Here is a 26,972-nt window from a genome sequence, read left to right as displayed (position 1 = left end):
TCATTCTCCAACATTGGGAAGAACATCGTTTGGTTTCTCATTTGTATTCTCGAGTATTTTATGGAGTAGTAAAACGGAGTGTCATCTGCAAATAGCTTGAAATTTCCCCCATGTATGTGGAACATTCGACAATTTAGTCATATATATACAAAACCCAACGCACATGCCTCTGCTGTTCCTCTTAATGTTTCAGAAAATGAATATGAGTTTCCTATTTCTACTCAGTACTTTCTGTTATGCAGGGAAAGTATATAGTTCCTGCACATCTGCATCAAAAGCCGCACTAAGATCGAGTAAGACCAGGTTTTCACATCTGGCAACACCAATTATTTGCAACAGATCATTTAAAACAGAACAAACACCAGTCTCTGTAGAATATAACTGTCTATGAACTGACTCCTCTCCCGTGAATCATTTACTCCTTCTTGGTTAATAATTAATTGTTCAAGAATCACATGTTTGGACATGAATGATCGCTCGGAACAGGTCTGTATGAACCTAAGTAATGATAATTATGAGCACTTTTCAAATCTGTTTTAATGATAACCACTTTTTCAGATACTGTATAGGAAACTTGCATTCAGATGTGCTGGTATTTAGAATTTCTCCATCATAACAGTAAGACGAACATTTTTCCACTCCAGATTCAGATATTGCCATCGGATCAATAGCGAAGTCTGTTTTCTTTGCTTTATTAATGGTCCTAGTGACATTGTCATTATTTGAATGATGATCTGATTAGGCCTTTCAAAATGGTGACAATCATATCCTTATCTTTTCCTGTAAAAAAAATCAAGAAAACGATTGGATTGTTCTTGATCACTGAAATCAGCAAGGGGTTTTCCCCCTTAACATTACCGTTAAACCATCGAGAAATCGATACAGTTTATTCATATACATTGCCGCTTCTGGGATTTTCTGGTAATGATATTCGGTTTTCCTTCTTCTCGTCACTTATTTGCAACGTTCTTTATTATTTTGTATTCTTATGCAGTTTCGGTCTTTGATTTTCATTATTTGTCCTCGACATTTTTTTTCCTCTTGCGCTTCAAAGCCTCAACATTGAACCAAGATCTTCCTTTTATTCATCTCATTATGAGAATTCAAGACAATTTACAGTCTTCTCTTATTTGATATACGTTACCATGATTGCATGAAATGATTATATCTTTTATCTTCCGGATCACTTCATTGCTGACAACATGCGGAGTGAATATTCGAGCATTCCTAAAACTTTGTTTACTATATTACATCGTTCGACACTGGTATTCAAATGATGTAAGCTTAAGCACTTCTATTCTAGACGGATACACTGCTAGTTACTGTCACTTAAAACAAGATCTAACAATCATTACTTTTTCGTTGTTAATAAAAGACTGGAGTTGAAATAGATGAGTGACAGGATCTGAATTAGGGAAGAAGGGAAATGACGTAGATACAGTATTACGTTTTCAAGGAGAGTAAAAATCACAAGTCACGTGAGAAATAGGCTTTTAAGCTGGGTTGAGGGAAATTTAAAAACTTCACTCACATGATTAGATTTGATGATATACGAGGATATAATAGAGTTGTTGAGGAAAAATTCACTTATGCTACATATATAGAATGCAATTTGAACCAAGAAGAAAAAAGGCGAATGGTTTCAACAATAGACGATTCTCTCACTGATACCGTGATTCATCAGTGGACTTCGAAGAGATCATGAGAATCATTACCAAACATGTGCAAATGGCGTCTTCCTGTGGGTGATATTTGGAAGTTCTTTCCTCCAGTCACAGTGACCGTCCGAGATTGTTTAGCTTTTGCAGAGAAAGTCGCAAGTGAAGGGTCCGTGCCACATTAATCTTAACTAAAGCGGTAATTATGTTTTCGACGTAGAATTACTTCAAAAAATGTTTGTAGAACCACATTCTTATTAATATGACTACGGTTTAGCTTACTAGTTTGTTGGAGGTGCAGAGCCTCTCTCGCACGGCTTTTGATCAGTTGTACCCTTTCGGTCCTTCCTTCCTGTTCAAAGAGGAATTCTATGTAGCTGACGCCACTATTCAAACAGAAACCGCCCCATTTAATGCTGGAATGAGTTTTAAAAGTGTAGAGACGCGGCAGTATCGGCAGGTTAGCCCTCCAGTTACGGAACTTGCCTCTTCTCACTTAGGCGGTAAAATTTACAAGGACTCCATATTTGGTTGAGCTTTGAATGAGGGTTTTCTGATGTGTTTAGGTCGACTTCTGACATTACTTCCATCCGAAAGCTTCATTGGACACTCGTCCACGCCCACACCTGACAGATGTGGGGCCTCAGATGCATAATCCTAAGGGCATGGGAAGAATACAGGATAGTGAAAACCTTTACCAGGAAGACGGAATATTATTCTATGAAAATCCAGGGAGCAGGAATGGAGTGTGAATAAATGATAGTGTGTAGGGTAGAACTGTAGGGTAGCTCCGCGTAGCCGACGGCACTATAACTTGACATTTTCTACAGTTTTTTGGATGCTAATTGTGAATTTGTCTTTCATTTTTGGTGCTCAAGTCTAATTAACATGTAATGAACCCCCAAAGTCCATCCAACAAGGAGTTTCCATAAGCAATCTTCACAAGACAGAGCACCGGTACATCTGTTTCGAATGGTTCATATCCCGTGCAATAACTTGTTAACGTATGGGTACCCAACCCCCCCAGGGCCAGTACTAAAAACGGCAGAGGGACATTCCACTTGGCCGACAACAAACAGATGCAGCGCCAGCATCAGAACCCCGAAAAGAGTAGAAAAAACCGGTTGAAAAGGTAGAAACAGGCGCGGAGCTAATATACAGAATTACCGTGTGTAGGCTTAGACATCTTGATAGCTTAACCGAAAAGCAAAGGAAAAAAGGGTAATTCTAAGCCGGCTGTCCGCGGTGAGCTAGACTGTGGCAATTGGCGTTTTTCTATGTTATTTCACTTGCTTTACAAGAATTTAAAGTAATATTTTGTCGCCCGGTTGCAACTAAACTGTGATTGACCTTTCAAGACTACACGACTTGAATTACCTAACGCAGGGTAGGTCTAAGCCGGCATTCCACGGCAAGCCCGCCCCCCCACCTCCTTAGCTAATACGGCAAAATTGTAACCAGTAAACACCTCTAGGGTACGTTATGTTGGTATTTTTAGGGGTGTTTACTGGTTACAATTTTGCCGTATTAGCTATGGAGGGTGGGGGCTTGCTGCGGAATGCTGGCTTGGACCTACCCTGCGTTAGGCAATTCAGGTCGCGTAGTCTTCAAAGGTCAATGACACCTTAGTTACAGCTGGCCGACAAAATATTACTTTAAATTCTTGTAAAGCAAGTACAATAACATAGAAAAACATCAATTGCCATAGTCTAGCTCATCGCGGACAGCCGACTTAGAATTACCGAAAAAAGGCTCTCAAAAGGTTTCAGGTTTTGGTAATTCTAAGTACTAGCTCCGCGCCTATTTTTACCTTGGAAACTGGTTTTTTTCTACACTTTTAGGGCTTCTGATACTGGCAGTGAGTTTGTCTGTTATTTGCCCCCTAACTCTACTCAGCAGTAAAAAGGGACTGTGGGAATTTGGGGTTTTGGGTGGGGGAGAACACAGAAATGGAGCGGACATGTTTATGTTGGGAAGGCGCCCTCTGGAGGTGAAAACGAGAGGGAGCCATTCGCCAACAGGAGGGAATTAAATGCATTTCGCCGTGTTTAGTACTCGAATCGGGGGTATGGAATGTCCTTTCACCGTGTTTAGTACTAGACCTGGGGGTGTACCCATATGTTAACAAGTTATTGCACTTGCCGGACGCGATATGAACCGTTCCAAACAAACATAGCCGTGCTCTGTCTTGTGAAGACCGCGTGTGGAAACCCCTTGTTGGATGGACTTCAGGGGTTAATTACATTCGTGCGACAAAAATTGAAGATAAATCCGTAGTTAGTAACCAAAAAACTGCAGAAAAAGTCAAGTTAGAAGGAAATCGCCGCTGCGGAGCTACTAGGCTAATTAGATCTGCCCAGTTTTCAAGAGCTGTCTGATAATTTTTGTGAAATTTTCAAGGAGGAAATTGAGAATATAGTTGTCATTCTTTAGACATGAATCTGCTAAGTAGGCCTACTGAACCTGGTACAAATGAAAGGCAAATGATATTTACAGTTTATTTAATGATGGTGCTACTATGATTATTAAAAAAGGGATAGAAAACTATGCCGTTAATCCAATGCGAATGTCTGAGTTTGTTGGAATGGAAAATTTTTCATGAATTACTACCAACAATAGCCTAGTATTGAAAGTTATAAGGGTAATTTTGAGAATGACGGGAGCAAACTCTAACGCTACTTCTAGGCAAAAGCTCAGTCCATGTTTTTGATGTTCAGTGTTACTTGTTGGGGGGGGGGGCAGCCTCCAGTGGCCAGGTCAGGGTACAGTGCCCTAAGTCAGGTTCGGAAGGTTAGGTCAGGACAAGACATTCTAGAAAAGATTAGGTTTTTCTTGATCCTCGGAACCTGTGTCTGTCGTTCTCGACTGGCTCCAGTTATAGATGTCAGTACAGTATATCAGGGTGCAAGGTCTCTGCATCAGAGGAAGTGGCTATTAAACTTAAACTTTTGAATGGTGCACATCATTATAAAAATCTAAGTTCTTACAGGCATGTTTCAGCTCTATCATTTATGTGCCATAATATGTCATTCTTTAGCAGTTAATTAGTATTGGGAAAGGGTAAATGCTGTGCCAGATTATCAGTCACTTCATAGACAATGTTGGTATTTTGGCCTCAATCGCTCTCGGCATTACTTTTGATACGTGTGTGCATGAACTACTAAATGATGTAGTCCATGAGAATTATTGAAAGATTACAGAAAATACTGTGTAAAGATTGGAAATATTAATTTTATGAAAAACCAAGACAGTGTAGTAGGCCAAGTCTTATTTTGTGTACATACTATTTTATTGTCAGATCTGCTAGAGACATGGGTGTAAAGGTCAACCTATTTCCTTGTGACACCCAAATTTATTAATCCATAAGTGACATTATAGACACAAATGCTAAACTAAATGATGCTCTGACTAGTGTTATGGAATGGATGACATGTAAGCAGTGAAAATTAAATTAAAATGAAACAATTAATGTTGGTTGGATGGAAAATAAATTAAAAAACCCTGGTTACTTTTGGCAAAATATAGTACTCCAGTTGTGAGTGCTGGCAAAGCATTTGACTTAGTGATCTGTGGACTGCAGTATGTATCCCAGAACTCAAATCAATAACGTTACTGTATAAGGGTTTCTGGCCATCATCTTAGAAATACAGTAAACCCCCGGTATTCTTGGGAGATGCGTACCACCCCACCCCACCCCGCAAATAGCTAAAATCCGCCAATACTTAAAACCCCCAAAAAACACTTAGAACTGCCTATTTTGATAGTTCAAACACAAAAAACCCTAAAAATGCTTATACCTGAATATTTTAATAGTTTTATCACAAAAAGTGCATTTAGTCATGAAAATGATATGAAAATACAGTAATTAGTGAATATTTCTCAGTAAAAAATACTGCAAATGGGCGAATTTTCCACAAATAATGTGTATAGCCTATATGTTCCTTAGAGAAATCCATGAATAGGTGAGTCCGGGAATCGTGAGAACGCGAATACGGGTTTTTTACTGTATTGCCTTTGTTAAAAAAATCTTAGTGTTATATAAAAGAACTTTATTATGTCATAAATATAGTAGACTGTTGTGGCTTTGTGACTTATGCATCATGATATGTCTAAGATGGTGTAGCACCCACATGTGTGAGCTTACACACACACACACACACACATCTTCATCGTGCCGCCATTTTCCTGTGACGAGGAACCTGTGAGCAGTCCATGCGGTCGAGAGAGAAATTCTCTTTCACGTCTTTTGTACAGATATCTCAATCGTCATCATTGTCACAACCCATGTATTATTATCATTCTATGTACAGGCATTCCCTGGTTATCGGTGATCCAGTTTTTCGCGGCTTCTTTAGCAATGCAGCGCCGATTTCCACTTATTGCCGCCTATAATCGCATATTGGCGCCGATACATACCTAACAGAGGTGCCGATAAGTGCCAAAAATCGCTGAAAAAGCCCCAAAAATCGCCAGATTTCTGTTATCTGCGATTTTCGCTTATCACCTTTCAGAACGGAACCCCCGCTGACAACCGGGGACTGCCTGTATTGTTGTGCCAGCTTTCCAGTCATATCTCTATAATTCCCAACCGAGTCGTCTGTATCAATTCACATGTAGGTTTATGTATGTGAACAAACACAGATGCCTGAATTTAATCCCTTCCTGGCTCTGTCAAGAGACCGGGAATACTTTGTGGCTTGCATAAGCTGTTGACCTGTGTGAATACAATATTTTGTAAATAAATCGGTTAGCACCAGACTCAGTACCTCATTTTGTACCTCCCTCACATTGGCGACCCCAGAGGGACTGACAAGGCTGACACACCTCACATGGGTGACACACGGAGATGACCAACCCACGGAGATGACTCGCTCTGCCAACAAAGCCCTCGTCACCTTCTCCACACGCCTACTGCCCTTCATGCCCCGCAACCCAGAGGCATGGTTCTTCAAGGTGGAAACGATCTTTCACACAAGAAAATCACCTCGGCAACGGGGAGAATAGACGCTGTCCTCAAATTCCTGACATTTGGACAACATCTTTGAGCGAACTGCTGAAGGATCAGCTGAGGTCATCCTTCAGTATGCCACGCTCCATGAGAACCAAGAAATTCCTCAACCATGTGGGACTGCCCGGAGGAGACGAGCTACTGCCGCACATTTATAGGCAGCTGCGGTGATTCATCACGCTGCCCACCACAGGTGGCTGACCCAAGCCATCCTTTGACATCGTGATGGAGGTACTCCTCACAAAACTACCCTGCGACACCAGCAGCAGCACCTTGTCGGACCCAACAGCAATGCAGAGGGGCCAGACCCCCCCATTCCAAAGGCTGCATGTCGCACATGCAACCCAACAGTACTGACAGCAGCAAGCAGACCGGTTGCCTCGCAGGAGAAGCTACACCTGCCCGCTGCTGTCTTCCTTTCAGGTATGAACGAAGCGACCATGTGCTTTTTCTTATGAGACTAAAGATTTGACATGGAGTCCCTATTGGACTCCAGAGCTTGGAAATCAAGTTCCATTGGCCGGTGGGTTCCGTTCTCAGTTAGCACTCTGCTGGCCCCGCGTTTGAATCTCTGACGGGCCGATGAAGAATAAGAGGAATTTATTGCTGGTGATGGAAATTCATTTCTCGCTATAATGTGGTTCGGATTCTACAATAAGCTGTAGGTCCCATTTCTAGGTAACCAATTGGTTCTTAGCCATGTAAGATAAATCTGATCCTTTGGGCCAGCCCTAGGAGAGCCGTTAATCAGCTCAGTGGTCTGGTTAAACTAAGGTATACTTACTTTACTTGGAAATCATTTATTCCAGCCAGCCCGAGCGAACGAATTGGCCCACCAACCTCCATGTGTCGACGGCCAGTGGAGCACCGCTGGCAATGTATGGAAGGCGGGAAATGAAAATTGCTTTGTTCCTAAACAAATACAAACCATTGGCCCTTTACTTATATGGGGAATACTTTTGGCGAAGCTGAACTGGCTGCTAAAGACTTACAAGGCATGTGTTGGTATTACTACCAGCCGGGAAGTTGGTTGGTAACAGTGGGAAACCCACGGTACCAACCGACTGGCTTTGTGCATCCACTTTACTTTCCGGCCTCGTCTGATGAGGACGTGTTTCCCTACTCTCTGCTCAGACCTTCCTGGATGCTAAAACTTCCTTTTCATGGTGTGTTTGTTCCTGTTTTTCATTTTGGCTTGTTACCCTGTATAACTGTGCGTGTTTGTAATTATGGATGATTTGTTACAAACCCATGATTTGGATAAGCCTGTGCGCCAGATTTGTCCTGGTAAAGAAAAGAAATGTGGTGCCTTCCGCTGTAGTGTGGATACTGACCCCCACTCCCTTTGCTCAACCCTTAAGGGATGGCATAATTTATCAATGTGCAGCACCCCAGAGTGGGGAAACTTTGAGGTCGGCAAAAAAAAAAAAAAAAAAATCACATCAATGGAAAGAGAATGACACTTACATTTACTCTGTATAAATAAAAAGATTTTAAAAAATTTTCCCTACCTTCCACGAGAAGTTGAAAATGACTATTTACAACCCCTTGTGGGGACTCATTTACAAGACAGTCGTAAATTTTACCAACTTATATATGTTTTTTCTAATAAATAAATTTATTGTATTTTGTAAAATTATTACTGCTCACACAATATCAAAACAGATAAGAAGTAAAAGCAGTAACAAATTTTTTGCATATTTGTTGAAAAATATTCATGTAAATTTACGAGAAGGAAGATTCAGTAACTTTTTGTTTTAGGTAGTGCTCGAGTTACGATAATTCGCTTTTATGATGGGATTAGCAATTAATATCGATACGACAATATTTTGAAAATACGTATTTTTAAATTTCGCGGGTGACTGGCGCAGACAACAACGTACAATCAGGCAGCGTATGGTGTACGATACGTTGGCCCGAGAGGCTGGAATAGGTACATTAATTCAATGAGCCGACCTCACTTGCCCTTGTTGTGTCGGAAGTTAAAATAGGTCAGTGTTCATTTGCAATTTTTGTCCGTTTGTAAATACAGGTAGTGCACGAGTGACAATAATTCGTCTTACGATAATTCGAGTTTACGATGGAGTTAGCAATTAATACCAGTACGACAATATTTAGAAAATATTTTTAAATTTCGAGCGGGCACAAGCAACAGAGTACACTACAATTGCCGTAGAATCAGGCAGCAAGAAAGACCAACTTACAATAGACCAACTTCTTTTTCTCCATCTCTTTATTCCATCATCTAGTTAAAAAAGTAAGAGAATAATAAAAGCATTGTTAGTAACCTTATACTCTTGCGAAAATGCGTACAGCCATAAACAACCGAACGAGAGACTGTTGTTTTGCTAATAACCAAATCGGATAACAACTGTTTTGCTTGTATTTCAACCATCGTACGGTTAAACAATTATCGTAGTTATGTTAAAAATGACGTTAAGTACTGATATGTTTTTACACTACCCTTATCCGCTTTGGAGAAAAGATCGGCAAGGAAATATACTGCTGCAGTAAAATTAAGCTGCAAGTTGTAGCTGACGCTGAGAAAAGAATGTTCAAGCTGCTAATGACTATAAATTATCGTACATTGGCAACATGGATGAAACTCGACCGCAAATAAAATTGGAAAGTATTTTAATCAAAACTACTGGACATGAAAGAACACATATTACTGCTGTTTTCACGCCGATAAAAGATACATACGAAAAGCTCGTGGTATGATGATGAAATCAAGAGAAAATAGTGAACGGAATCTTGATTTTTTTTGTTTACACAAAACAAAGGGCCAGCCGCCAACGTCACCTACTAACGAAAAAAATGGCTAAAATAATTTCACGAGACATATTTAAGTTATATTTCGACATAAAAACACTTCATATAACGAAAAATACACATGTCCCTTATAAATAAAGTATGTAAAGATTCATTTACGCTAACTTGAAGCAAGAAATGCCCTCTGAACCGAGTTAAATGCATCGAAATAAAGACCGCGTGATCGATTCCGAAACCAAAACATTTGATCGCTATGATCGGAATTTATAATGCAAAAGCAGTACAGTATAAGAATATTTACGATTGGATACAGTGTAGTAAAGCATAAGATTTTAAAAGATCCAAGGAAAAGATGCACATTCGTTAATTTGATGTTTGTATAATACGGCGGTGTTATGTGAAAATAGAATACAGTTTAATGTAGGCTAGGCTACCGTATATGATATACGAAAGTGCAGGCCAGGCCTTGTTTGTTACTCAATTTCTCTTCATACTGGCTTATCATGTCAGTCTGCATTGAACCTGCAGAATTAGCTGACACTAATAATTACTATACCATATATGTATAAAGTATACTGTGTAGTAAGTATAGCTTAGTTTTACCAGACCACTGAGCTGATTAACAGCTCTCCTAGGGCTGGCCCGAAGGATTAGACTTATTTTACGTGGCTGTAGGCTAGGCTACCGTATATGTATAGATGGTACTGATTACCCTAGTGTAGGCTAGGCCATATTCGAGTTACGATTTTTTCAACAAACGATGGGTTTTTTGGAACCTAACCCCATCGTAAGTAGGGGAATACCTGTACTTTTACATGGTTTTTCTAATATTTCTTTGCAATTTTCTTTGTAAAATTACATTTACAACCAACATACTGTTGTAAAAGACAAAAACAAAAAACAACAGTAACCCCTTTGTATATTTATAAGCAAATTTACAAAAAGACTCGTGAGAGATAGATGCAGTACTTTCCCCCTTCAAATCACAAGCATTACTGATAGCTGTGAAAAGACGTCTGTGGCAACTAACCCAACTCTCACATCTGTATAAAAGTTGCCATTAGTGAATTTATAGCATATAAAAGTATTGGCACCTCTGTTTCGACTCATTATTACCATAACAGTGGTGCGTAATACTGTTTCACACTGAGGCTTAATCCGTCCACCTCCCCAAACCTGTTTTACTTCACACTCAGGCTCAGTCCGTCCCTCAACCCTGTAACGCCGACTGGACGTAATTTGCGTCGACAAAAGTTGTCTGTCGGGTGCCTAGTGGACGTAAAATACGTCGACTACAAAAAGTTTTTTCAAATATTCGTGGAAAAATACTTGTAGGCTTTGTTTGCAAAAAATTTTAAATCGCGCCTTGAGGGATGCTGGGAGTTCACGGATCACGCTGTTGTTTTGTTTACAAGCGTGATCCAGCTGCGCATGCGCGAATTTCTTTCTTATCCCAAAAGAAAGCATCAGCTAACTGCTGAAAATCTCAGAAATTCTGTAGTCACTTTGTTGTAATTTTTGCACTGTTTTATATATGAAAATGTGCACAATTTCATGTAGAATACAACAAAAAATAACTCATGGTTGTAGCTTTTATCAGTTTTGACATATTTTCATATAAATCACGATAAGTGCCAAAATTTCAACCTTCGGTCAACTTTGACGCGACCGAAATGGTTGATTTGCAACAAACGAGAAGTCTCTAGCACAATATTTCGATTTATGTTGAATTTTTGAAAAAAAATTTTTCCTTTTGTCCACAGTAACTCTGCTGAAAATTCAGAAATTCTTTAGTCACTTTGTCGTAAATTTTGCACTGTTTTGTATTAGCCATTACATAAAGTTTTATATATGAAAATGTGCGCAATTTCATTTAGAATACAACAAAAAATAACTCATGGTTGTAGCTTTTATCAATTTTGACATATTTTCATATAAATCACGATAAGTGCCAAAATTTCAACATTCGGTCAAATTTGACGTGACCGAAATGGTCAAAAAATGCAATTATAAGCTAAAACTCTTACATTCTAGTAATATTCAATCATTTACCTTCATTTTGCAACAAACGGGAAGTCTCTAGCACAATATTTTGATTTATGGTGAATTTTTGAAAAAACATTTTCCTTATGTCCGCGCGCGCTAATTCTGCTGAAAATCTCGGTAAGTCTTTAGTCACTTTGTTGTAATTTTTGCACCGTTTTATATTAGCCATTAAATAACATTTTATATATGAAAATGTGTACAATTTCATGTAGAATACAACAAAAAATAACTCATGGTTGTAGCTTTTATCAGTTTTGAAACATTTTCATATAAATCACGGTAAGTGCCAAAATTTCAACCTTCGGTCAACTTTGACTCGACCGAAATGGTCGAAAAATGCAATTGTAAGCTAAAACTCTTACATTCTAGTAATATTCAATCATTTACCTTCATTTTGCAACAAACGAGAAGTCTCTAGCACAATATTTTGATTTATGGTGAATTTTTTAAAAAAACTTCTTCCTTACCTCCGCGCACGCTAACTGCTGAAAATCTCAGAATTTCTTTAGTCACTTTGTCGTAATTTTTGCACCCGTCTCTCTGCCTCTTCCGAGAGATCTGGACACTGCAAATACAAGAGGACTTTTGTTGAGGTCGTTGCGCTGATCTGTCAGGATAGCGGTTTGGAGGAACCACTTTCAACTCCTTTGGAAGAACGGTCGTCCAGGTTGGAGGAATTTTACACTTCCAAGAGGGAGCCCAAACCCTCCCTTGGTCTACCATGGTCTCCCTTGGTGGACAGCGTCCTCAAGCAGGTGAACGACTTGGTCTCCAGACCATCGTCTTCACTTCGCTCGACTCGTTCCACCAAGCTGTTACCTCCCCCTCTCCCGAGGCAGAAGAGATACTACATGCCATCGGAAGGAGCACTGCAGCAGAAAGTCGTGGAACCGGGACTAACTCGTCTAGCTCCTGGTGCCACTTCAGCTCAGCTAATGGGGGAGCAGGCACTTCTCACGCAAGCTGAGCCGAACGCTTTGGAGGGTACGGCTCTGTCTGCCCTCCAAGTGATCTCCTGGCTTGACAACTGGGCCTTCGCGTTGTTGAGAATTGCATCTTCGTCTGGTGCTCAGAGCGAAGACCCGACCTTCAGGAGTCTTTGCGAGTCGGGGGGTAAGGCTATTTCCTTTATAACCCACCAGATGGCAAACCTCTGGGCAAACAGTTCTCATAACGGTGATCACGGTCCGGTGGCCATGTCCTCCTGGCTCTTACACCAGGAGAACACAAGGTGCGGTTGAACTTCCAGTCATTCAGAGACCTTCACTCAGATTCCTCCCAGTGAATCTTGAGTCCCCATATAAGTAAAGGACCAAGGGTTTGTATTTGTGTAGGAACAAATCGCATTTTTTAAAAGTAAAATGCATTTTTCCTAACATACAAACCCGAGGTCCTTTACTAAGGTTGCCCACCTCAGCCTCCCCACAATCTGCCCTAGACCAGAAAGTAAAGTGAATGCACGAAGCCGGGCGGTTGGTACCGTGGGTTTCCCACTGTTACCAACCAACTTCCCGGCTGGTAGTAATACCAACACATTCCTTGTAAGTCTTTAGTGGCCAGTTCAGCTTTGCCAAAAGTATTCCCCATATAAGTAAAGGACGTTGGGTTTGTATGTTAGGAAAAATGCTTTTTACTTTTAAAAAATGCGATGTTAATAATGAATTAGTAAGGCCAGCCGCACTGACCCAGACAAAACAGTCTTAGACAAGACATCAATAAATCTGCATCCACAACCATGTTATAATAATAATATAATATAATATAATAATAATAATAATAGGTCTTATTAAAAAGGATGGCTTTATTATGCAAATTTATCTTATACAGTTTCCAGTCTCAATTGCTGAATTCATGGCCAAGATTCCAGGAACATGGTTTCAGACTGATTGATTGGGTCTTATCTAAAGACCGTTTTGTCTGGAACAGTGTACAGCCGGCTTAACATATTAGCAAGAATACGATCACTTTATCTCTTGTTAAGTCACAACGATAAAAAGCAAGTCTGTAAAATTAATGCATGCAGTTGCAGATGTACTCTTTCAAATAAGGGTATAACTAACTCAGTCTCACAAAACAAGTAGGTATAAAGCAAGCCACGACAACACAGTTACTGAGTAGAGTACATAGTTATTCAGAATAGCACAGACCACAGTGAGGAGGCTAGTGTAGCTTACAGGGAAACATTGCCTTTATATACTTGTTACTTTAAGTTTAGGTTCACAGAATTTAAAGAAAAATGCTTCCAGCCTCTGGGAGCAACATCACTAAACACAGATAACTTTCCTTTTGTGTGTGTGTGTATTCTAAGCTCTCTCTCTCTCTCTCTCTCTCTCTCTCTCTCTCTCTCTCTCTGTAAGTGCAGCTGTTCCATCTGTAGATTTTGTATTTTCTCTCTCTCTCTCTCTCTCTCTCTCTCTCTCTCTCTCTCTCTCTCTCTCTCTCTCTCTCTCTCTCTCATTACAGCATTATTATTATTATTTTTTTTTCTATCAGTCATCATATTCGACTGGGTAGATTTTATAGTGTGGGGTTCTGGGTTGCATCCTGCCTCCTTAAGAGTCCATCACTTTTGTCACTATGTGCGCTGTTTCTAGTAGCACACTCTTCTGCACGAGTCCTGGAGCTACTTCTACATCTAGTCTTTCCAGATTCCTTTTCAGGGATCTTGGGATCGTGCCTAGTGTTCCTTCGAGTATGGATAGTTTCCACTGGCACATCCCATATTCTTCTTATTTCTATTTTCAGGTCTTGATACTTATCAGTTTTTTCTCTTTCTTTCTCATCTACTCTGGTGTCCCATGGTATTGTGACATCAGTGAGTGATACTTTCTTCTTGATTTTGTCAATCAGTGTCATGTCAGATCCATTGGCATGTATCACCATATCTGTTCTGATTCAATAGTCCCAGAGGATCTTTGCCTGATTGTTTTCTGTCAAATCCCTCAGGTTGGTGTTCGTACCATTTATTACTGCAAGCTAGCTGGCATTTCTTGCACAGGCTCCAGTGGAGGGCTTTAGCTACTGAATCATGCCTCGTTTTGTACTGGTTCTGTGCAAGCGCCGGACATTCGCTTGCCCTGTGGTTTATGGTCTTGTCCTTCATATTGCACTTCCTGCATATGGGTGAGATGTTATTTCCATGTATTGTTCTTTGAGCATATCTGGTTCTTAGGGTCTGATCTTATGCCGCTGTTAGCATTCCCTCTGTTTCCTTCTTGAGTTCTCCCCTCTGTAGCCATTGCCATGTTTCATCTCTGGCTGGTTCTTTAGTCTGTCTCTGTACTGTCCTTGCATGGGTTTGTTGTGCCATTCCTCTGCTCTGTTTTTCATTCTCCTGTCTCTGTATATTTCTGGGTCTTCGTCTACTTTTATCAGTTGTCGCAGAGTGGTTTAGCTCATCAGTAGACTGGTTAAGCAACATTGGGGCTGGACAGTTGTTGGATGGGTGATGGCTCTCCTTGGCATTGATTCCTTGGGAAAGGATCTTTACCACAATTTCCTCAGTCTGCGCAGCTGTAAATGAGTACCTATTCCCGATGGGGTAAGGCCCAGCTAAGGGTTAAATAGCAAAACTCAGCGGTGGTGGAAAGAAATGAAAGAATAAGCGACAACGATGTAAATGGAACCCCTGACAACAGGGGAGCTTCGTCCAACAGCAAGGTATACTGCCCAATCGACGGGGAGGACGTTCAGGTACTTGGAGGTCGTTATCCAGCAACTGACCATCACAACGAAATTATTATTATTATTATTATTATGTATTTAATACTGTGCAGTATGGTATTGAACTTAATGCAGTAACATGATATTATGTACATGTACAGCCATACATTGGTTAAAAGACTTTTTTTTTTTTTCCAGAAGACTGTTGTTTAGCCACGTTGTCCTTTACCCAAGCAAATTTTTCCATTGAGAAATAATAGGAATTGGGTTAATCCATTTCAGGCCTCAAAAAAAAAAAAAGCAAAGTCCTGTTAGCCTGACTCAGATTTAACAAGTCAGAAGACAGAAATTATAAAAAAAAAAACATTGAATAGATGAAATAAATGCAGATTTAGCCTTCTGTTACTTGTAATTAAGAGAGTTGATGGTGTATGTGGATGATGGGGCATGCACATGAAAGACGCTTTTGTTGTAGGGGTGTATACAAGATTACACCTCATCTGCATAATAACTTTCAGGAGACGCATTCCAGATCAGTTGGTAGATCCCTTGGTACTGTTGGTGAGCGACAAAACTTTAGTTGCTTATGTCAGCCAACAGGGAGGGATGATGACTTTTCTCATTTGTTAGGTGGCAGTGCAGATCCTCAGGTTGGTGGTTTGCCATGCTGTGGAGCTTTACCAGGTATATATTTGGCAGGAGAAATGTCATGGTAGACCAGGTCAATTGTCAGGGTGAAGTTGTGAGGATGGAGTGGTTTCTGCATCCCTGCGTAGTGGGAATGCTGGCCACTTCTAAACAGAATACAGATAGTTTCATGTTCAGTATTTTGCTCTGAAGTGGCCAGATCCACAGGTGATAATGAAAGATGCTTTTTAGCACCAGGGACCATCTGGATGCCTATACCTTTTTGCCTTTGTCTGATCTGCAGGTGTATCAGCAGTGTGTTCATCACCCCAGGTCTTAGGATGAGCCTGGTGGCTCTTTGTTGGTTTCCAGCTGAATGACATTCAGATATGCTGACTTATGGCCAAGGATGAGAATGGGGTGGTTTTATGCAATGAAGATAAGGTAAAGAAGAGATGGAAAGAATGTTGTGAGCGCCTGTTAAATGAAGAAAATGCTAGAAAAATCTTTGAAGGTGGATTCCAGAACCTTGGTATGAAGTAGTAAGTAGGTACAGAGGCATTAAGGATGAAAAGTGGTAAAGCAGTAGGACCAGATGGAATTCCTGCAGAAGTGTGGAAGAGCCGGGGCGAAGAAGGAATAGATATGCTGTGGGACCTAGCAAAGAAAATATACAGTCAGCAAAAGGTACCAAAAGAATGGAAAGAAAACTATCGTGCCTATCCATAAAGGATTGTGCAAATTACAGAGGAATAAAGCTAATGCCTCACACCATGAAAATCTGGCAAAGAATAGTGGATCAAAGGATTAGATAAGAAACATCTGTAGGTGAAGAACAGTTCTGTTTCATGCTTAGAAGAGGAATGACATGCATTGTTTGCCCTTTGACAGATGATGGAAAAACACCTGGAAAAGCAGAAAGGTTGCGCATAGTATTCATAGATCTGGAAAAGGTATATGATAGAGTCCAAAGCCAAGAGGTTTGGAGGTGTATGCGAGCAAAGGGAACACCGTAGAAGTATGTGAGGTTGGTCCAAGATATGTCTGAAAGAGCAAAAATGCAGGTTAGAAGCAGTGTTCGGTAAACTGAATGGATACCAGTAAGAGTTGGTTTGCATCAGGATCTGCTTTAAGTCCATTTTTGACCTTATTATGGATGTTTTATCTCAAGGAATAAGAGGTCAGTCCCCCTGGTGCATGCTGTTTGCTGATGACACATGATATGTAGCACTAACAGATGAGTAATGGAGTCAAAACAGAGCAGTGGAGGAGGGTACTGGAAAACAGAGGATTAAAAATCAGTAGAAAGAAGACTGAATACTTAAGGTTCAATGAAGATCAAAACTCTAAGATTAGTATGTGAGGGACAAGGTTGAAATTAGCAGAAAAATTAGATGTCTTGGTTCAACAGTAGCTGTTGATGGAAATTTGGATATATGAATAACACACAGTGTGCAGGGTGGATGGAAAAATTGGCGAAAGATGCCAGATGTCTTGTGTGACCGCAGAATTAACATAAAGGTTGATGGAAAAGTGTATAAGACAGTAGTGAGACCAGCTTTGATACGTAGAGATTAAAATGCTTAGGTGGATGTGTGGAGTGACAAAAATGGACCGGATCAAGAATGAAAAAAGTCCTAGAACTATCAAAGAAGTCTCAGGAAAGAAGACTGCAGTGGTATGGCCACGTGATGAGATGGGATGAGACGTGTAGTGAGGAGAGTGATGCAGATAGAGGTGCCTGGTGGGAGAATGAGAGGAAGACTGAAGGGAAAGTGAATGGATGTTTTTAAAGAAGATCTGAGAGAGAAACAGTTGTCAGAGATAATGTGTTTGAACAAGCCAGGTGGAGGAAAGCTGTCAGAAACATCAACCCCACATAAAAGTGGGAAAAGATGCAGAGAAAGAACACTTACTCTTATACTTGGAGTAGATTACTTGTTTGATACTTGGAGTAGATTACTTGTTTGCCTACACTTTAAAAGAATGTAAATCATTCTTTGTGAGATGATGATGTGTTTTGGAGCTAGTCATAATAAGAACTCAATTAAGTAATCCATGGTGCCTTTGATGTTTTTGTTAGTGGAAGTAATTATGGATGTCACTCAGTCTACAGATTTTATTGTGCTATCTTGAATTTGAACATTCTAGATTTTTTAATAAAAATGTTATAATGGATCAATGACATCTTTTGAAGAACATTGTTATAGAAGAGAAATATACATTTTTGCAAAATGTTTCATATTGGATATGAAAAACAAAGGTTTAGTAGTTGTCAACCAGTGAGGTTGATGAAAACGTAAAAGTTTAAAAATGGTGTAGCTTGATTTCCCTATTCCATGTTGGGAGCCTGGAACTTGAAGGTAGTATTTACAGAAAGTTTTCATCTGGATATTCATAAAGGTAATTGTGGTGGTGCTGTTATTTTTCCACAGACTTGGTTTGAGCCACGGTGCAAATTAGTGGCGAAAGGAAACGACGGTGCTCGTCAACTGAGGACGACACCATGGAGCCGTCAAATAAACAGAAGCAGGATGTTGGAACGTCAGCTAAAAAGAAGAAGGACAGAGAGAACAGTATGTATAGACGATTTGTTTGTGAAATTGGATTTATTTTTAAAATTAGAAGATAAGTATGAGTGTTGTGTCCTGTAAATATCATCATCATTGTTAACATCTTTGTCTACCTTGCCTTCTCTGAGATTACTTCAGAAATGAGTTCTATCCATTCTCATCTTTCTTGGACACTTTTCTGTTTGAATTCCTATCTTGCCCAGGACTTAGCTATACCCTTTTTCAATTGTTTTCCTACTTAGGTCTTTATGCCTTTTGTCACTGATTTCTTGGCCTTTCTTTCTTTTTTCTTTTATTTAAATCTTCAGTTAAGATCTGTTATGGGCAGAATCAACAGACTATAAACCCAAGAGGGCTCCAAAGGGAAATCAGCTTGAAGGGAGAGGGAAATTATACAAAAAGGTGATAAAATGAGGGGAGTATAAAGTAAACCCGATACACCTGAATTAAGGAGATGTCATCAGAGTGCAGGAATGAATTTGCTCCTCATTTAAACATTTGGAGATCAGAAGATTCTACACTGCACTTGGCGAACCATTCCACATTTTAGGTATAGCCAAGATAAAATTCCAGACAAACTGATTAGTATTTAACTTGATACTAGAAAATGACTCTTGCAGTAGCCTTAGTATGTAGCCTTAAGGCTAGGCTACCATCTCATCTGGCACATCTTACTATTTTCATCTAGTTCTAGATTACCGTCTAGGAAAATGATTGTCCAATAATGGGATGTTTTGTAAAAGTTTATCACTTAAGCTAATATAGCTACTGCCTAGTTCTGGATTATTTTAGATCATATTTAAGTATAGAGGCTATATAGAGGGAAAATTTTAGTTTCCTGTTTGTCAAATTTAGGATCCTTGGTGTAAACTGTGCTGCTGCCTAGGACCATAAAAGAATGTGTCTTAAAAGGTTCTTACTTAACTTAAATTGGGTCACTACCTAGTCCAGATTATTTAAATCACCTTTAGGAAATCCTAGGGTATAGGCTATGGACAACATCTACTATATTTACATTGCTCGCACGAAATTTGTTAGGGTACTGTCTCATGTAGGCTACCGCCTAGCCTATTGTGGACATCGTTATCTGAAAAGATTATCTGGATTAATAATAAATTGTGGAACATTTCTTTAGTTACACTTTTAAATTGAATGATCAAAATTCAAATTTTTGGGGCTTTCGCAAATAACAGAGATTGTAAGAGAGCACCGACCATGTGCTCTGAAAAAAAGTCCGGTTTCCGGATTCTGTCCACAAAAACATTTGTTCCACAGTTTAAACTAACAGTTTTTTAATGAGCTTAAAAATAAGCACTTAACTTTCGATTTTAGATGTTTCCATAATTCTTGCTGGTGAAAACAGTAAGGAGCACTGAAATGTGGCGCATGTAGCTTGCACTATCAGAGGGTAATGGAGCTGGTCTTTTGCCTGCTCTGGTCGTAAACAAGATTGCAGATGCGCATGCGCAGTAGTTGCTTCTTGCATTTTTTCACGTAGGAAAAACTGGGTTCAGCTTTGCTGAAGATAGGGAAAAAGCTCTCTTATCTTTTGAGTCCATTATACTGTATCATGTCTTTGTTTTCATTATGACATAATACCCGGCTACAAGACCAGGCTAGAAAAATATTTATTTGATAATAGTCTAGTCACCATAGAGCACTGGCACACCATGGCAGGTAACTCTGAGATGATCTGCCATTTAGCACCTTTGACAAAGTCATACTTATTAGAGTTTTATAACCACTTATGGCTTCAAAATTTATTTCCTGATGAATGGCGTAAAGCTATAATTATTCCTGTCCCAAAACCTGGAAAAGATCCCAGTCATGTAAACAATTACAGACCAATTTCTTTAACAAATTACTAAAGAAAATGGTAAATGCTCGACTAACAAGGCACATTCGAGAAAATAAAATTTTGACTCCCACTCAATTTGGGTCACAATGTAACAGATCTACATTGGATTCTCTGTCTAACTTGGAAGACCACATACGAAGAGGATTTGAATGGAAACAATTTACTATAGTCATCTTTTTTGACATTGAAACGGCATATGATACTACATGGAGATATGCAATATTAAAAACATTACATAACAACATCATCTGTGGACATTTGCCTAGGTTTATCCAAAACTTTCTGACAAATTGCACCTTTCAAGTGAGAATTAATAATGTGTTGTCAAGAACATTTCCACTTGAAAATGGTGTACCACAAGGAAGCGTCCTTAGTGGCACACTGTTTACTTTAGCAATGAATGATATCAGTAATAATCTACCTATCGGAAATAAGAGTAACTTGTATAGGGATGATTTTGCCATATATTATTCAGCATCTCGCATAAAACATTTAGAGCAAATCATAAATGAAACTACTGTATAATAAAAATAGATGAATGGGCCTCATCTGTAGCCTTTAAATTTTCTATGCAAAATACTCGAGCGGTAATGTTTTATAAAAATAAAACGTGGAAAAAAAGTGGAGAAATCGATTAAAAAATCAGAAATCATTCCATACCAATTAGCCAAATAGCAAAAGTCTTGGGATTAGTATTTGACACTCATTTGAACTGGAAATCCCACATAACATACGTGAAATCTAAATGTAAAAGAGCATTAAGTCTGATTAAAAAAAACTGTCAAGCACTATTTGGGGAGCCAATAGACATACTCTTACTGTACTGTTTTAAGCAATAGTGCTGTCTATCATTGATTATGGAAATGAAATATATGGCTCAGCATCAGACGCAATGCTGAAAACGTTAGACCCAGTTCATAATGAAGGCCTTAAAATATGTTTAGGAGTTTTTAGATCATCACCAAAGTCATCTTTACAAGTTGAATGTGGTGAAGTACAGTATCTCTCTCTCTCTCTCTCTCTCTCTCTCTCTCTCTCTCTCTCTCTCTCTCTCTCTCTCTCTCTCTAAGAGAGAGAGAGAGAGCTAGTAACAATGAAGAGTGCTCTGAGAATTCAGACAAATGGTTCTCCAACCAAAACATTATTTGGATTAAGAGATGTGTTTATAAACAATCATCCACCTCCTTTCCTAATTAGAGCTAGAAGATTGTTTGAGTTGCTAAATATAAATATACAGTTACCTTTAATAGTAAAATTACCTCCTCTTTGGACAATGAATAAAATGAGAATTTGTACACTTAAAATATATATCAAAAAGTTATTCATATACCCCAGAACACCATAGACAACATAAAGTAGAACATAAAATCCGAAAAGGTCCACATTATTCAGTATACACAGACGGATCTAATTAACAACACAGAGTGGGACGTGCTGCAGAATCCCCAGACAAAACGTATCAGTTCTCTCTACCAGATAATGTGTCAGTATTTACAGCTGAGTTATGTGCAACAGCATCAGCCATTAAAAATAATTATAGAAACCTTCATATAATAATTTTGTGATTTATAGCAACTCCAGAAGTGCTATAGAAGCCATTCAAAGCCATAATATTGTATGACAAATTAAGTTTTCACTCCATAGATTGTATGATAATGGAAAAAATATTGAAATATTAAGAGGCTGGTATAGCAGCTAGAGAAGCAGTCCACATGACAAGAGCAAATGTAAACATCCCTATTAGTGACTATATAAGATATATAAAAACAGTCATTGTAAGTAAAAGGCAAAATATAAGGAATGAAGAACCTGAAAATAATAAATTAAAACAGATAAAATCGATTGTTGGAAATTGGAGTTCATCATTTTAGAGAGAGAGACACAAGTAATTCTGACACGTCTTCGAATAGACCATACTCATTTGACATATGGACACTTAATGAACAGTCCATGTGGCCCTCCTCCCAAATACCCAGATTGCAAAGTGTTGATAACAGTCAAGCATGTATTGTGTGAATGTCCAAAATATAACCTGCAGCGATTATCAAATTTTGGAAATAGATCAATGAAAAAAATTTTGTCAGAATCTTGAACATTTTCAGCAATACCAATGTTATTGTTCATGAGGAGCTGTGATTTAATTGATAAAATATAAAAAGTAAGTAATACAAATACGAAAACCCTTAGGCATCTAATGAATTTTAAAACGGCTAAATTTTAAAATTTTACTTAATTTATTTTGAATTTTAATATACCTTTTTAGTCAGTATAAATGGAAACGTGGTGTAAATGTATTTGTATGAGTGTGTTCCAATATGAGACCGTATGACTTTGTGCAGCTTTTACTTTCATTTTCCTTCATTCATCACTTACCAAGCGACCTATTTGGTCCCAGTGCTATACTCTTGCCACGACGAATAGATCTCTCTGGCGAGGCTTTTAAAGATCTGCCCTGTTGCCAGTTTTACGAAAACAGGCTACTGACACGTGTGTGACAGACCTTTAAATGTCTTCGAGACAAACCCTGAGGCTATACTTATAAGATTTTTGGGGCTTTTGATTTCCAGGTACTTTAATCTCCTTCCTACTCCGCCCTGCTCTCTCTCTCTCTCTTTTCTAAATCTTACGGTTTTTTTTTTTTTTTTTAACATATGATCACCTTATCTATTTTGTCAGTACTTGTAGATAGATGTACATTTATCATTATTACACAATTAGATACTTAAAAGTATTTAATTAATGCTATAGAAATAGGTGATATATTTCTTGTTCATTTTTCGAAATACGAATTAAAATAAACTTCTTTGTCGCCTATATATTATCTATAACGAGGCGTAACAATCATCTTAAGTTTTAAAAGACTACTTTTTTTCCACACCACCACTGAGGTAAAAGTCAAGGTGCGTTTTGTTTTTCGAGAGAGGTTTCCCCTGTAGGCCTAATCCTCTCTTTTTTATATATAATTTATTCAGAAAACTAGTCATCAGAGCTATCAGCTATGTTGATGACAAAACTGTCAACCAACTTGTCTACAGCCACATCTTGCCGGGCATCCTCTTTTTGAATTTTCTCTCGTGCTCGCTGCATTCTTCCAGTTTTCCGCCGTGACATTGTTCGATGCTTCTTGCACTAAAATTTTAAGGTCTGCCAGTTTGAATGTATTCTTTTTGCCATATAAGACTTCACTTGAGCCCAGTGTAATTTTGATTGACCCAAGTTTCATTGAGATACACGAATTTCTGCCCTGACTCCTTGCGGCGCTTCATCTCTCAAAAATCTTGACCGAGCTACAGTTACATCTTGCCTTTCCAAGAGAAATTTGCGCCCATCAACCTTCTTAAAGAGAGAGAGAGACAGAGATCTGTCTGTATACGAATGTTTATTTTCTCTTGCCAAACTTACTGTTATGCTTTATTTCATATTTCCTTGCTTACCAATTTATTCTTTACCTCATGATGTTAAGAAATCAAGGTATATGTAGAAACGAGAAATGCCTCCAGACATAATACTACCAGTGATGACCGTGACCACCGAAAGTGCTCCCTAGAGAAAATTTAAGCTGCTTACCCGTGGATTTAAAACGCACGTGGATCCGTGTGTGAGGTACTGGCAACACAACCAAAATGAGATGCCATATTGATAGAAACTCTGATTCCGTTTCTTGTAATTGCTTAAAAAAACATTATCAATCATGAACCTATGTAATAGACTTGGAATTCTGCGTAACGAAAAAAGTTTTATTTGATATCTGTAATGGGAGAAATGATTTTATCTCGCTGTTGTTGTTATACATTTGGCATATATGCCTTACCTGCGAAGACCCAGACAACCACGCCAGAGAGATCTATACATTTTGGAAAGGGTATAGGCTTCTAGCCTAGACCTGTCATTTCATCCAAATCCTTCGGGCCAGTCCTATGAGAGCTGATAGTCAGCTCAGTGGTCTGGTTAAACTTTTCTAATAATAACAATCTAGCTGTATGTATCCCCAGTTCCGGACCCTAAAACCTTGGCAATAAATGTTATGATTCAAGATTGAACAAACCTCTTTGTGTACGCCTTCCTTGTGACCAAACCCATTTTTGTATGCCTTCCCTGTTTCCCCGTAGGAGGGGTAGTGCCATCAGTGCACTTCATGTGGTGCACTGTAGGCAGTACTTAAGGTTCTTTGCAGCGTCCCTTTGGCCCCTAGCTCTAACCTCTTTAATTCCTATGACTGTACCTCTGTTCATATTCTCTATCTCCCACCTTACTTTCTACCCTCTCCTAACAGTTGATCCAAAGTGCAACTGCAAGGTTTTCCTCCTGTTACACCTTTTAAACCTTTTACTTTTAATTTCCGTTTTCAGTGCTGAATGACTTCATAGGTCCCAGCACTTGGCCTTGGGCCTAAATTCTATATTCTTCATTCCAGTCCCTATGTTTCTGCTGTTGAAGGAGGCACTCAAGAGTTGAAGGCTACTGGGACCACCACCATGATTCTAATCGTTCCTTGGTGGCCAAGGAAGCATTGGTTCCCAGTCCTCTTGGAAATGTTAGTAGAAGTTCCCAGACAATTACCTCCATAGACAAATCTGCTTCGTCAGCTGGGGATGGAAGCTTCACGGTAATATCGAAATGCTTCGTCTAACTGCATGGAAACTGATCACAAGGTCCTCAGCCTCTTGAGACTTCTCTAAGTCTTATAGTGACTTTCCTAATGGCAAAGGGAAAATCCAATAAGTTCTTGTTCAGTACAGTGGGAGCATTATAGATCATAATGCAAGTCCAGGGGCATTTCCTGTTTTAGTACCAACATTGACTGTATAATAAAATTGCTGCACTTCTTGGGTGATGCCAAAGGTTTGTCTGTTTCCTCCATGAAGGCTATAAATCCATGCTGGCTTATGTATTACAGCATTTTGGATTGGGTATTTCAAAAGAGATTGACTTAGGCAAAGCTATTTGCTCATTTCAACTGGAATGCCAAAGGTTCTGCTAAAGCCACTTTTATGGAACCCAGTCATTGGCTTAAGACACCTTATAGGTCCTCCTGTCGAACCCTTGAGAGACTTCTCTAAAGGCTCTTTCTTTGAAACTCCTCTTTCTGTTGGCCCTGGTTTCTGCCAAAAGAATAAGTGAATTGCAAGCGATATCAATGTTGCAGTTACCCCTGCTTATTCGCGGCTTCAGTTATTCGCAGATTTTTTGTGGAACATATACTTTATCCACATTATTTGCAGAAAATCCACCTATTTGAAGGTTTTTCATAGAGCAATTATTGTATTTTCATATCGTTTTTATGACTAAATGTTTTAGGATGATAGTTTAATGTATATTTGGTGTTTGAGCTATTAAAATAGGCAGTTATAAGCATTTTAGAGGGGGCCTTTGGTGTTTGAGCTATTAAAATAGGCAGTTATAGGTGTTTTCAGAGGGTGTTTCATTATTCGCATGTGAGTGTGGTATGCATCCCCCATGAATACTGGGGGACGACTGCAGTAGGGGTTTCTTGTTAAACTTGTAAGGAAGCAGTGTAGGAACCTGTTTTGTTTGGTCACGAAGCCTGAGGTTCCTATGTCTAAGAATACCATGGCTTTCTTTATTAAATCCTTAATCTTGGAAGCACACCATGCATTGTCTCCAGAGGATTGCCTCCTTTTGAAGGTGAAACTATGCAATGTTAGAGCAGCAGCTTCATTTATTAGTTTTCATCAGCACCTCTCTCTAGACCATCAAGCTTTGGCGGCATAGTGGAGGTGTAGCTTCTACTGGAGGACCGTCTACATCCAGTAGGAAGACTGCCATACACAAGCACCTGTAGTTGCGGCAAGGGAGATTTCTCCTAGTCTTCCCTGTATGTGTTATGAACAGATTTAGGTTCTCACGCTCAACCCCTGTCCTGGTTAAGTGGAGAACTTTATGTATTGGAGTTCGAACTTGGTGATATCGTACTCTTTTTTTTTTTTTTTTTTTTTTTACATATTTAGTTGTATTGGCTTTGTTTCTCATAGGTACGGGCAAAGAAAGTTCATTAGAGTAAGTATTGTTGGTTGTGTGTTGCAGAGCAATTGCTCCTTATTGGATAAAGTTAACCTGAGCTGATTAAGAACCACGTTTTCACATAAATTAGTGGTGGCGTTTTGGGTGTGAGGTGCCACATCAACTCAGGTGGTAGCTCTAAGGATCATGTTTAGTTGCGGTTTTTGTGGTTTTAGCTCCTATCAGCTCTGGAGGCCTGTGGCACAGAGGTCTAACTTGCCGTTCTGCATTGCACAATCTCAGCCATTGGCTGTATTCAGGGTCCACGTTCCTCCCTCTACAGTGGTAGACCTCACTGGATGAAGATCCTCATTTGACAAGGACTTGCCATGGAATTGTATTCATCAAGTAAGCAGTGATAATATCTGATAATTTGGTTATACTGTAGGGAAATCTTTTTGCCCTCCCCCAGCACGATGTTGGAGTCGGCAAATGGTAAAGGTTAAGATCACCTAAAAAATAATGATTTTTATGATAAAATCAGTTTTTTATTTAGTTACCCTCTTTCATTGAGATCCCTCCCTTCTCCCCTCTTAAGAGATTAAGAGAAGAATGACTACCAAAGCAGCCGCTGTCTTACCCCTACCCACCAAACATGGGGTTTGACTATTGGGAGTGTTTGTTAACGATTGTTTAAATTTTAACACTTTTCAACACATGCCAAGTACAGTAGAACCTTGGTTCTCGACGCTAATTCGCTCCAGAAGAAGTGTCGAGATTCGATTTTGTCGAATTCTGAGTTAATT

The 26,972-nt window shown here is 39.2% G+C and overlaps 1 protein-coding gene across 2 annotated transcripts in view; it reads left to right on the top strand.

Moving 5' to 3' along the window:
- Window positions 1-1,476: 1,476 nt before the first annotated feature.
- LOC136840581 (ubiquitin carboxyl-terminal hydrolase 19-like) overlaps window positions 1,477-26,972 on the top strand; it is a 270,035-nt gene continuing 244,539 nt past the window's right edge. Inside the window, exons 1-2 of one of the 2 annotated variants that reach the window (XM_067107228.1) lie at window positions 1,477-1,857; window positions 18,210-18,350. In XM_067107228.1, coding sequence (XP_066963329.1) covers window positions 18,281-18,350 — 70 coding nt within the window. In that variant the 5' untranslated portion in view covers window positions 1,477-1,857; window positions 18,210-18,280. Of the gene's footprint in view, window positions 1,858-1,941; window positions 2,119-18,209; window positions 18,351-26,972 lie in introns of those variants that run through there. The other variant, XM_067107229.1, reaches the window with a different exon arrangement.

The sequence above is a fragment of the Macrobrachium rosenbergii genome, chromosome 8 (genome assembly GCF_040412425.1).
Source record: "Macrobrachium rosenbergii isolate ZJJX-2024 chromosome 8, ASM4041242v1, whole genome shotgun sequence".
NCBI lineage: Eukaryota > Metazoa > Arthropoda > Malacostraca > Decapoda > Palaemonidae > Macrobrachium > Macrobrachium rosenbergii.
This window is presented reverse-complemented; position numbering and strand designations above follow the sequence as displayed.